Raw genomic sequence first — 13,509 nt, 5'->3', positions numbered from 1 at the left:
TCGATGAAAGCGACGAGTTCAAGCGTATCTCTCCAACGAATCGATGAAATTTTCCTACGTTGCACCGATTAGAGAACCTCGTTTAAACGAAAAATAACGATAACATCGTGGGAAACGCAATTGCTTTCGCGGATGGCGCTGAATTTTTTAACGTTCTCCGGGCAACGCGTTTTCATCGTCGCGTTCCAGTCGCTCACCCTTCCGAACGTGCATTCTAACCACTATCTCTCGGCAACGATTAGATAAAAGTTAAAACCCCGCAATGGGACGAACCGTTGTTTCGTTATCCACGACGCGTCGCCTTTCCGAAACCTTTCTCCTACGAAAAATATTTTTCCGTCCGAAATAAGGAAACTTCTCGATTGCCAAAAATTTCGAGCCTCGTTACGGACGACTCGTTTTGCAGCAGTTGGTAAGATGCGCCACGTATTGATCTCGACGCTTACGTAACGGCCTCCAGTGGCATTAACGACGCTAAACGTCCGACATTCCAGTGTCGCGAGCGCACGATCGATATCGATAGAAAATCGGCGTCAAAGTGCTTTCGAGAGCCCATCGAGACCGGCTAGAGAATCGAGGTGAGGCGTTCTCCGTACAAAAGGCGACGAGGGGCGACGCGATGCACGGTAGGCGATGAAAAGACACGATAATCGAGATTGGTGGGGGACGGCATCGATAGAGCCGGAGAAACGGACGAGTCAGCCCGCAGCGACGGAGTCGAGTTAGGTTAGGACACGTAATCGCGGAGCCACGTAAGAAATTAATTTCGCGGAATCGGTGCAGGCGCGTTGCTTCGCGGCGACGATGGCGCTCGAAAATCGATAACAGACGAGGCGTCTTGAAACGTTCGAACTCTTTCGTTGGAATCTTGGCTCGCGACACGAATCGGATTAAAAGCTCGGCTGGCGCGCACTCGTGCGTCGTCACTGTTTGCCCTTGATTCGGTCGCTGGCGCGACGGGAGCGCCGCGCTCGGCGGAAACGGGAACCCGATGCATAAGCGGGGACACATCGGAACGTCTAATTGTCACGTCTGCCTGTCCGTTTCGATTCCGTCGAGTGCTTTAAAGAGGATATCTACGGACACTCGAGGCAGACGTGGCTCGAACGGTCGAAAGAGGGGGAAAGAGAGAAGGAAAGACGGTTGACTAGGCGTAAAAGGAGAGGAGAGGGCCGAGGGGACCTTCGACTCGCGCTACAAAGGAGAATATTCCCCATTGTCTCGGGGAAACTCCCATTTTTCTATTGTATCTCGACAGCGGCGTCGGCCCTGAGTTCGCCTGCACGTAGGAGCGGGGTGCGCGTGCGCGTGGCCGCGCATCCACCGCACACGTAGCCAGCGCGCGCACGCACACACGCCGAGCTATCTCGCCGACCTGGAAAATTTGGAATGCGCCGATGCATTTCCATTTCCTTGCTCGCGTCTGCCTCGGTCCGCTCGGGAAACGAGTCAAGGACAAGTCCGGGAGTTATGGCCGATTTGCGAACGACCTCGCCACGAGGACGTTCCTACACCCAGCGCGCTCGTGCCGGGCTTTCGGCTCCCGGACGGACGTCCTTTAAAGTCCCTTCTGTTCGAGAGAAATGGGGCTGCTGTTTACGGCACGACCGCGAACAACGCGGCCGTTCTCGAGGGGCCTGTCGGTTCGTTAAGACCGGAAGGTCACGGCAGCCCGAAGGCCTAATCGCTGCGCGCATCGGACAACGGCGTCGTAAAACATGTGGTCGCCAAACGTGGCGGAAGGCCGGCGATCCGTCGCGACGCCTATTCCTCGCGTCCACCTTGGAATTTGTCAGACACCGAGCTAGCCTCGGGAACCAGCTAACGAGGGATCTCAAGATGTACGTATCGGAGCGCGTATATCTTGGCGAGAGAGGCAGATCGAGTTCGGAGGGCTTCCGAGAAGACCTAATCGGCCCGACTGCCGGATGCAATCCGACACTAGTGTCGGCGCGATCGCGTACCTCACGGGGAGCTAGGTAGTTGGCGCTAGGGAAGGAATACGTGAGCCGATCGGCGAAACGAGTAGAACCCAGGGACCAACCCTTCGCGACTCGTTCGATTTCAAAGATGCAGCGTCGAGTGGGGTGGGTCAGCGACGAGGGGTGGACGTCGCTGAACCCTCCCCTCGGGTCGAGCGAGAGCTCTCGCAGCCGCCATCTCGAGCCATCTCGAACCATCTCCAAACCTCGACCACATCTCGGATCACGAGTCAGGGGTGAACTAGGGAAATCTAATTTTTTCTCGCGATAGTCTCCGTCCACGAAACTTTGCGGTGTATAACGCGAGATTGCTTCACGGACGGGACGAAACGAGAGGAAGCGAATTTCCCAAGAGTTTTGGCCGGTTATTTCGTGGAGCTCCCCTAGTTTCGTGCCGGCTAACTTTCACAGGCATCGGAAGGCCGCGATTATCGCGGTTAGACAAATATCCCGTGTCCTTTCCGCAAAAATCGCGTGACGGTTGCTCGAGGAATTAACCTATCAACGAGACTGACCCCTTCGTTCCGGCTCGCGCGCCGTAATTACGCCCCCTTTCTCGCGCCTCGATTTCCTTTTATCTCTTATTGGTTACGTTCATCGAACGAGACGAAAAATCGCGGAAAGGTAGGCAAAGGTGAACACTCGATCGAGGGACCGATCTCGCGATACTGTTTCGTACGCTGGAACCGCGGTGGTTGGGCATAATAGCGCGAAAAACGTGGCAACTGCACACGCGATCGCAGGCATCGAACGTTCGGCTATTCAACTCGATACACGCGCACGTGATCCAGGCATTGTGATAAGCGGCGGTTTTTTTCCGCGGATCGCGGCGAGACTTCGCTGACGCGTAAATTCGCCAACTTCGCCTTCCGACGCAATAATAAAGATCGCGACGCGTGAATTTGCATTTGCGAGACGCGACCGGTCGTCGAAACGTTTCGCGAAATTCCGAGCTACCCTCCGATCGCGGCGAGACTCGGTTGACGCGTAAATTCGACGACGAACCTCTCGATGCAATAATAAAGATCGTGACGCGTGAATTTGCATTTGCGAAACGCGACCGGTCGTCGAAACGTTCCGCGAAATTCCGATCTACCCTCCGATCGCGGTGAGACTTCGTTGACGCGTAAATTCGCCAACTTCGCCTCTCGATGCAATAATAAAAATGGCGACGCGTAAATTTGCATTCGCGAGAGTCGACCGGTCGTCGAAACGTTTCGCGAAATTCCGAGCTACCCTCTGATCGCGGTGAGACTTCGTTGACGCGTAAATTCGCCAACTTCGCCCCTCGATGCAATAATGAAAATGGCGACGCGTGAATTTCCATTTGCGAGAGTCGACCGGTCGTCGAAACGTATCGCGAAATTCCGAGCTACCCTCTGATCGCGGCGAGACTTCGTTGACGCGTAAATTCGCCAACTTCGCCTTCCGACGCAATAATAAAGATGGCGACGCGTGAATTTGCATTTGCGAGACGCGACCGGTCGTCGAAACGTTTCGCGAAATTCCAAGCTACCCTCCGATCGCGGTGAGACTTCGCCGACGTGTAAATTCGCCAACTTCGCCTCTCGATGCAATAATAAAAATGGCGACGCGTGAATTTGCATTTGCGAGAGTCGGCCGGTCGTCGAAACGTTTCGCGAAATTCCGAGCTACCCTCCGATCGCGAACCCGAACCCGAACCCTCGACAGATGTTCCAGCCTCGACCCTCGATCCGTGGCACGACCCCTGTCGTCGGGTTTACGCCTCGCTTGGGGCTCGTGTGCCGCACACATGTCGCGTGGAGTAACAAATATTTCGCGAAACCGCGTCTTCCGGCCGGCTGCCGTTTAGCACGCTAATTACCGCCGCGCGTGCACCGAGTCGTGGCAATTGTTCGGAGCTTGGAACGCGTCGCGATCGAGCGAGATCGGTCGTATGGGAAGAGCGATGGTCGGCAACGAACGGGGAACCGGTTCGCGCAGCCGCTGGCTTTTCCTCGTGCGAGTCGCAGCGGAACGCTAACGTCGAAAACGCTCGAGACCCCGAGGGAATTTGCGCGATAAGAGCGGCGCGATATCAGCGGTGCGGAGCGGACGATACGATCGCGTCCTTCGGAAACGTTGCGACGCGATGAAGATCGCATGCCGAAAAACGAAGCCTACGACACGGACGATTAATCGGGGACTATCGATTATTCGAATGTGGAACGCGGACGAGAACGAGTCCGGGATGAGAAGGCATCGGGAGAGACGCATCGCGAGCGCGATGAGCTAATCGACAAAAATTCGCTTCCGCATCGTGATCCGAAAGCAGAGGCTCGCGAAAGCTACGTTTAGACAGATGCTCCGGTTACCTGGCGCGTTCGACTATCGATCCGAGACCGCTATCGTTACACGGGATATTTGAACAATTTTCTGATAACGCGCCACCTGGCCCCGTGGATCGCACCCCTCGCTCCCCGACTAGCAGCGTCCACGCCTCGTTCCGCGGAGCGTTATTTCCGTCTCGGGCATCCAGTCGCCAACCATCGAAAACAAAAGCTGAATCAGCGGGACCGTGGCAACGTCACCCCCTCCGAAAAGCGTCGGACGGGGTGGTGCGAAGCGAAAATCGGGGCGAATCGCGTTTCGTGGCGGTTGGCAACCGCCGTTCGCGCGAAATCGCTCGAAATCCGCCGCGTTTCGGAGCGTATCGCGGCGGGGAAGCCGAGAAAATCTGGAAAAATCTGAGAAAACGAGAGAAAATGCGAGGAAAGCGAAGGAGGAAAGAATCCTTGTGCTTCCGATTCGATCCACGCATCCTGGCCCCCCTTTGGCGCGCCGAGGGGGAGAGAAGGAGCGAGAACCCTTGCCTCTCGTACCTGCTCCCCCTTCCCACGGTCCGTTATTCACCCCACGTTTCGCCGACTGTCTGGGACCGTGAAGCGTCGGACACGTGTGTGCGTGCTATGGGTCCTGTGCGAAATATGGCCAGGAGAGGCAGCGCGAAGCGGAACGCAGCGGAGCGGAGTGCGAGCGGAGTGTGAGCGGAGTGGAGCGGAGTGGCGCGACGAGGCGCGCGGCGAGCTCCGTGCACGCGGCTCCGTATTGTGTACGCTTGGATTTCGAGGATCGATCGACGCGACGGGACGACAGTCAGTCGTTTCGAGGCTGCCGAGTTGACCGGGTGTCGTTGAGCGACCAGAGCCGCGCCGGTTCTGCCCTCTCTCCCTCTCTTCTTTTCCAAAGTAGCCTGCTGTTCGTCGTTCCGCCGCACTTTGCGCGCCTGTCTCGCTTCTCTCTATCTAGACGCGATTACAGTGTTCACCGAGAAGGGACCATGAAGAGTGTCACCACCACGGCCACCTGCCTTCTCGTCCTGGCGCTCATCCGTAAGTCTCCAATTTTCTCTCTCTCTCTCGCCATCGCTCGCTATTCGCGCGCGAAATTCTCCAAGCTCTCGCGATCCATCGGTCGATCCGAACGAATTACAAGATACACGGGGTACATGGGCTCGAGTGACACGCAATATCTCGCGGTGTTTCGCGAATTGACGCAATTAAATCTGGCAGTCGAGGCAACGACGACGAAGACGAGGACGAGGACGAGGACGAGGACGAGGAGGACGCGTAGACGCATCGCGGCTGGTTTCGAGGACGCGAGGGGTAAAAATCTGTCCCTTTGGAACCCCTCGCGAGGGTATCGATTTTATCCGGAAAGCCACGCGCTCCGAATCTCTGGACGATTCTCCGCGTTTCGGAGCGCGATCAATCGACGAACGCTTGCGTGAGAATAGCAGACGTTTCCGATCTCGCGCGTCCGGAGAACCGCGAGATTAATCAATTGATTCTTAACGGTCGTCAGCTCGCTCGCTTTATCGCGCCGCGCGCCAGAGCCCACGAACGCGATTAATTTCGAAATGCAAACGCGCTGGGCGTAACCCGTCTCTCGCTCCCGCTCCTCCTAACCCTTCCGCGCCGACTGCTTTCCTCTAGCTTTCCTCCTTTATTTTCCCCTTTTATTCCCCCTTTATTTTCCGCCGGCGTGTCGGCATTTTCCACGGCGCTCGGCCGATTCGCGCGGCTCTTTGTATCGCGAGGGGCCATTCGTAAAAATAGACCACCGTTTCGGCGCAACGCGCGAGAGCAGAATGCGTGGCCTCGCAGAAATAGCGCGGAAATAAGCTGCTTTTAGCGCTGTTTTCCACTCGCCGGCCGATTCGGAGAAAACGACCTTTACCGGTCGGATTGATTCGTTACGCGACGCTTATCGTCGCGGCGTCGCGACGTCCGACGCTCTGCGGTCCGGTCGAGCGAGAGTAGAGGAAGAAAGGAAATTATCGGGGAAAGATTTCCGCGCTCGTTCCGAGCCTATCTCCGGCCGACGACCGCAACTCTCGCCAATCGAAACGAAACGAAACGAAACGAAACGAAACGGACCTTTTCTCCCTTTTCTCTCCTCTTCCACTCGTTCCGACTCCGACGCGATCGTGAAACGAGCACACAGAGAGGTGGAGAACGAGGCGAGAAGAAAGGGGCGCGACCGAGGAATTCCCTGGATAATTATACACGCACAGGGGAGTAGGAGCGACCGGGTGAAACACGCAAACAATTAGCGGGGGAAAAAATTAATCTTCGCGCGACCGAGCCCCATTAAACACGTATTAATAGTGCTAATTAGCCTAATCGACCTGGCCCCGGATCGATACGCGGGATTTTCTATTTAACCACGATAAACACGGGGCACTCGTCCACCGGACTAATTAACGAGCCACTCTCGCTTATAAACACCCATAGGCACGGAAGCGGATCCGTCCACCCTCTGTATCATCCGACGCAAACATCGTCGGGGATCCGCGAGAACGCGACAATTCCGTCTTTCCATCTCTCGAGCGACCTGCAAACGCGTCTCTCTCCACCGCGCGCGCACTAGAAATGCGCAAAAAATAATTAGCCGGCGAGAGAAAGTTGTCCGCTGGCAGTGTCGGACGATCGAACGGCCGTGCCGGCGAACCAGGAAGCAGCGAATCGAAGAAACTCGCGAGGAAAGACGAGATGGATTCTAGCTTTCCTGCTCCGGGACCCGTTAACAGCGACGCCGTTGTCGCCGTTACCCGTTCCTCGTAATCCCGATTCGTTTGCGTAAGGCGTATAACGTGTTTACCGTGGTAGGCTGAGGTGTTCTACGTTCTTATCTGCGTGTATCGGGGAAAGGTGACTCATATGGCGTAATTCACGGTGGCATTATCAGTCGCGAGAGCCGGCCGTTCCAATTTCGACGGAATAAGAAAAATACTCGGCTCGTTGTTGAAATATTTGCTCGCGATAAAGCTCGCGCCTTGTGGTTACAGCCGGTAACGAGATATTAAATGGCTAGATCCCGTGCAACCGATAACGACGCTCCGCCGCGCGTCGGGATAGGGCATAGATTCGGCCATTTTACTCGGGACGCCCGGATCTCAGGACAGGATAGGAGAAGGGAAATTTCGTGGAAGAAATTTTTCCGAAATAAATTCACCGTCGTAATGGGGATTAGGAGATGATCCCGGGGATCGCATCTGGAACAGTTTCACGAGGAAACGAGCGTTTCCAACGAGAGAGTTCGCTCGATTTCTCGAACCTCGCGATTCCCGCGAGAATATCGAACGTGGACACTCGGAATGCAACGCGTGCAAGCGAGATATTCGCCCGCGGAACCGTCCCCCGTGCTTAAACTCGCGTTGCGTAAACGTTCGTTGAACGCGTTCCACCTAGGGTCGATCGTGCGATTTTCCAACGATCTTACCGGTTACTAGGCGGATCGTTGGACGGAACGGGGTCGATCGGTAGAGACGGTAGAGGCAGACGCGACGACGTTTGCAGATTCGAAGGAATTGTCCGGAAAGCGTGGCGCGAGAGCGAGAGCGTCTCCGTGGTGGCGCGGTGGAAAGAAATTGGACGAGAAATCGATACGCGGTATTCGCGGGAACGAGTTTTCCCTGGCCGTTCGGGAACGAACGAAAGGAAACGCGTGGAATGCGCGAGGGTCGAGAAAATTATCGCTCGAGCGAGTCTACGCGCGCGATAGGCGCGCTGTGTCCTAGAAAAACGGGACTCGCGAACGAGTTCGGAAGGCGATTAACGCCCACCGGGATGACCTCGCGACGCCTCGGGACGTCTCGCGAGAGGGTACACGGAGGACGAATTAAGAATCGCGAATGCTCGATTACGTCACGGACTCGCGACAGGGTCGAGCTCGAAATGGCCGAGGCGCGATACCTCGAATTCTTCGTTGCCCTGCCTCGTATCACGCGGTACCAATAAACTTGTACGGTATCGCATCGTATAAAATAGATCACGGCATAATCTATCGCGTTATTATCGTATCAAGACTACTTTGTCATCGGCAGGGTTGCAGACGCGTCTCTTTCTCTCTCTCTCTCTCTCTCTCTCTCTCTCTCTCTCTCGAGCTTCGTTCGGCGCCCACCGCGCGTCCGCGTCGTCGGGAAAATTCGACGCAGCTCCGCGACCTCCTGGAAAATTCCAAGCACGGAACCGAAAGTTTGCTCGTATACACCAGATGCGTGTATAACGCGTTCCGTGGATCGGTAGCACATGGTCGATGCGCAAAGTAGCTTGCAACGACTAGCGGGGACTGCAAACACTCGCGCGTTTACGATCCGGAGATTCCACGTCGTCAACATCGACTTCCGCCGTGGCCATATCGGGGAACGGGTGAAACGTGTCGGGACTGGAGATGGCTTACGTCGGAGACCTTGATTTTCGCAGAAATCCGATCGGCGCTTAACGTGGAAATTGGAATTTCCGATAGTTTCGGAATGGAAGCCGGATCCGAGCCGGCTCGATTACGCTCCGGTCATAAGTCGCAGGCGATACTCTCCGAGCGGGCTAAACCCGATACCGAGACCTGTATACTCCGTTGAATTCCGGCGGAAATCCGCGCGCCTGCAGAACCGTGTGCGGGCTTAAGCCCGAGGAAAGTAGCCGAGGGCTGTGCCAACTATCCGGTCCGTGACTACCGCGTAAAAGCGGCTTTCACTTAGCAGGGAGCGCGTGCAACCCGTATGTACATCGACGTTCCTGGTGAAACGGAAGCTTCCCGGACTCGTGGACGAAAAAGGGAACGAGCGTTGGTCAGATCCGACAGCTCTCGGAGCTCTAGCCTCTACGTATCCGAGATAACGAACGCGCTCGATACGACGCGGCCCGCCCTCTGTTTGCCAAGCATTCTTTCGTCGGCGACGATTCACCGATTAAACACGACGAAAAGTTGCGAAAACTTGCGAAACGTTTGCGCAATCGTGATTCGAGGAAAGGAACGATCGAGCGGTGCGAACCAAGAACGGTCTTCAACGACGACGACGACGCAGGGGCTCCTCGAGCTATCGAACGGAGCCTAGAAAGCAGACTTCCCTTTACACGGATACGAGAGTAGGACGGGAAGGAAGATTGCGTAAGGATGACGGGTTATTAGGAACCGCGAAGCTTCTAGGAGACAGACGATCGATTGTTCAGCCAATTATAGCGTCGACGTCGTCGTCGTCGATGTGACTCGAGCTCGTTCGAGGTCAGTCTCGCCTCGAACTCTAGGCGTGTGCCTTGTGGCCGGTTCAAGGAACGGATAACCGTTCCGGAGAAAAGAATAGGCCCGGCGTGTTGCATTCTTCTCGGTAGAGCTGGTCGACGACCGATTCGCGGATACCCTCTGTCCAGCTCGCGCCTGGAATCGATGACTCGGAAACTAAAAGTCGGTCGGAAGTGTCGCAGCGCGAACATCGCGTTCGAGGGGGGCGTCGGCGAGCCGGTGGAAAACGGGCTCGCGGATGCAGAAGCAGAGATAGCGGGATTTAAAAGCGCGACTCTCAGCTGCGCTTGCACTTCTTCCTCGTCCTCTTCTTTTTCTTCTTCCCTCTCGGTACACTCGCGTAATCGCGCGACCGTGGAATCTCGGGGCTCCCGGTATTATTTATAACTGGAATAAAAGACCGGTCGATAGAATGCTCTCTTTTATTTTTTCTCTTTTTTTACACTCCGGCTATTTCTTAGCACACGGACGTCACTTTTCAAGCGCGAAGCGAAGCGCAGCGCACCGATATAGACCCCGTTTAATCCCTGAAAATAGCGCCGCAGGAGTCGGCGAAAAATCGGATTCCTCTGTGAAAAGGAGAACGCGCCGAGTTCGGTCTCGCTTTGCTCGATGCACGCGCGCCTACCGGCGAGCTATCCGACACCCTCGCCATTTTCAAACGCGCCCCGCACTCTGCAACCCGCTAACCACTGGCAGCCGTATAGGCGGCGAAACAAAAAGGGGAAAGCAACGAGCGGTTTTCCACGTGTGGCTCGCTGGCTGATCGACCAACGCGTAGGACCACCGTCCCTGCACTCGTCTGTTGAACCGGAAACGGGTCAGTCGGAACTATATCGCGGAGGGAGTTCGTCCCGTATCGATTCGAGTCCGAGTCAAATTTCCCAGCCACAGATTATCTCCGCGAGCGACACCTGGATCATCGCGACCGATAGTCGAAACTTCCTCGAAACCCACGCGAGTTCCAGGCACATCTACCGTAGGGTTTAGGGAGTCGACGCGAGGGTCTAGGGGAAAATATGGAAGAGAAATTGGGAGAGGAAGAAAAATGGAGCGAGGAGGAAAAGGAAAGGCGCGATGGCGCTGAACGTTTCTTCTGACCGATTCGAACGGAAAGTCTCGCGAAGGATCTTCGCGATGGCGGGGAGAAGGTAACGAGCGAACGTGATTATCGATCTCTCGGGACACAATGAGCGAAGTAGGGCGAGATTCTCCGTCACCCGGTCCTCCCCCCAAAACTCTCCGGATCCACCTACCTTGCCCTCCGCCTCGCGAGGAATTCGCAGTCCGCTCAATTATAGACCGACCCCAGTGAATATTGGGTCAAAGGTCGAGGGGCCTCGAGAATATTAACGCGGAAGGTCGAGTCTCGTTCGTCTCTTTAACTAGACGCGACGTTTGCCTGTTTCAGAGGTTACCATGAGCGCCAACGTCTCCACGGATGCGGCCAGCTTCTTCCTGGAGATCCAGGGCAATCTCACCAAGATCGTCTGGGCCCATGCTGTCAACAGCCAGGTCGAGCTCGACAAGGCGCTCAAATCAGGTGCGGTGATCCCGTGACACGAGTGGTCCGCTCCGATTCGTCGAGATGCCGATAACGAAACGGATTTCGTAATCGCGACGAAGCGACGAAATTTATGGTTTCACCTTTGTCCCGTGCTCGCGCGAGCGGATTTCGAACCGTCCCGTGTTCCTTCGTCTTTAATATCGCGGATCTATCCGCGGAACGACGATTATCGATCGATTATCTTATCGGTTATCGTCTATCTGCATCGCAGATTTTTCACGCGTGTATTAATTTCGGATAAAAGTATAATCGATGACGAAGTAACAAAGGGAATCGGGATTGGATCGGGATCCGCGGAAAAATCTGTTTCGAGCTTGCTAAGTCCCACGAGAATTCGAGCACGCGCGCGATACGCTTGCTCCGGGCAAATGACGCAAACTTGACGCGAATTATCGGGCCGAAATGCCCAGAGGGGTTCCGAGAGACGAGGTCGAAGGTTACCCGGCGAAATTGTGTTTGCGACGCGCCTCGTCACCGTACCGGATGCACACGCGCGTATTAATTAATATTCGGTCACGTCGCCCGGAGATTTTCGAAAAACAAATCTGCTGCCCCTGCTGAATCGCAATGAGACTCGGCCAACAGTGGAAGGTCAGTCTCCGGATACGCGTGACCTTGATCCTCCAATTCCACGATTGATCGTGGTTGGCGACGGAAGCAGAGCGGACGAAAGTCGAATCCATTCCTCAGACGCGTCGTTTGTCGATCCTGGCGATAATTCATGATCAGTCACACCCGCAGAAGTCCGTGGCCAAAAATCGAATTTATTCCGTCGACGCTTCTCACTATCAGGTCGTTTGCCGATCTATAGTAGCCGAATTCGCGAAAGATCGTGTTCAAGAATCGAATCCATTCTTCCAACGCGTTGTTTAACGATCCTCGTGATAATTCGTGGTCAGTGATACCTGCAGAAGTCCATGGCCAAGAATAGAATTCATTCCTTCGACGCTTCTCACTATCAGGTCGTTTGCCGATCTATAGTAGCTGAATTCGCGAAAGATCGTGTTCAAGAATCGAATCCATTCTTCCAACGCGTTGTTTAACGATCCTCGTGATAATTCGTGGTCAGTGATACCTGCAGAAGTCCATGGCCAAGAATAGAATCCATTTCCTCGACGCTTCTCACTATCAGGTCGTTTGCCGATCTATAGTCAATTGGCGAAATTGTGTTTGCGACGCGCCTCGTCACCGTACCGGATGCACACGCGCGTATTAATTAATATTCGGTCACGTCGCCCGGAGATTTTCGAAAAACAAATCTGCTGCCCCTGCTGAATCGCAATGAGACTCGGCCAACAGTGGAAGGTCAGTCTCCGGATACGCGTGACCTTGATCCTCCAATTCCACGATTGATCGTGGTTGGCGACGGAAGCAGAGCGGACGAAAGTCGAATCCATTCCTCAGACGCGTCGTTTGTCGATCCTGGCGATAATTCATGATCAGTCACACCCGCAGAAGTCCGTGGCCAAAAATCGAATTTATTCCGTCGACGCTTCTCACTATCAGGTCGTTTGCCGATCTATAGTAGCCGAATTCGCGAAAGATCGTGTTCAAGAATCGAATCGATTCTTCCAACGCGTTGTTTAACGATCCTCGTGATAATTCGTGGTCAGTGATACCTGCAGAAGTCCATGGCCAAAAATCGAATCCATTTCCTCGACGCTTCTCACTATCAGGTCGTTTGCCGATCTATAGTAGCCGAATTCGCGAAAGATCGTGTTCAAGAATCGAATCGATTCTTCCAACGCGTTGTTTAACGATCCTCGTGATAATTCGTGGTCAGTGATACCTGCAGAAGTCCATGGCCAAGAATAGAATTCATTCCTTCGACGCTTCTCACTATCAGGTCGTTTGCCGATCTATAGTCAACCGAATTCGCGAAAGATCGTGTTCAAGAATCGAATCCATTCTTCCAACGCGTTGTTTAACGATCCTCGTGATAATTCGTGGTCAGTGATACCCGCAGAAGTCCGTGGCCAAGAATAGAATTCATTCCTTCGACGCTTCCGACTATCAGGTCGTTTGCCGATCTATAGTCAACCGAATTCGCGAAAGATCGTGTTCGAGAATCGAATCCATTCTTCCAACGCGTTGTTTAACGATCCTCGTGATAATTCATGATCAATGACACCCGCAGAAGTCCGTGTCCAAGAATCGAATCCATTTCTTCGATGCTTCCCTCCATCGCGTCGTTTGTCGATCTATAGTCAACCGAATTCGCGAAAGATCGTGTTCGAGAATCTAATCCATTCTTCCAACGCGTTGTTTAACGATCCTCGTGTTAATTCATGATCAATGACACCCGCAGAAGTCCGTGGCCAAGAATGGAATCCATTTCTTCGATGCTTCCCTCCATCGCGTCGTTTGCCGATCTATAGTCAACCGAATTCGCGAAAGATCGTGTTCAAGAATCGA

At 54.4% G+C, this 13,509-nt stretch overlaps 1 protein-coding gene across 2 annotated transcripts in view; it reads left to right on the top strand.

The window, feature by feature from the left end:
• The first annotated feature begins 459 nt into the window (after positions 1 to 459).
• The window catches only part of LOC108550785 (protein FAM151B), a 16,021-nt gene continuing 2,971 nt past the window's right edge, over positions 460 to 13,509 (top strand). Inside the window, exons 1-2 of one of the 2 annotated variants that reach the window (XM_017904647.1) lie at positions 460 to 578; positions 10,939 to 11,070. In XM_017904647.1, coding sequence (XP_017760136.1) covers positions 10,947 to 11,070 — 124 coding nt within the window. In that variant the 5' untranslated portion in view covers positions 460 to 578; positions 10,939 to 10,946. Of the gene's footprint in view, positions 579 to 5,040; positions 5,336 to 10,938; positions 11,071 to 13,509 lie in introns of those variants that run through there. The other variant, XM_017904646.1, reaches the window with a different exon arrangement.

This window comes from Eufriesea mexicana, unplaced genomic scaffold (genome assembly GCF_001483705.2).
Source record: "Eufriesea mexicana isolate 0111107269 unplaced genomic scaffold, ASM148370v2 scaffold2928, whole genome shotgun sequence".
NCBI classification, from domain to species: Eukaryota; Metazoa; Arthropoda; class Insecta; order Hymenoptera; family Apidae; genus Eufriesea; species Eufriesea mexicana.
The sequence above is the reverse complement of the archived record's forward strand: the minus strand, read 5'-3'. Positions and strand labels throughout refer to the sequence as shown.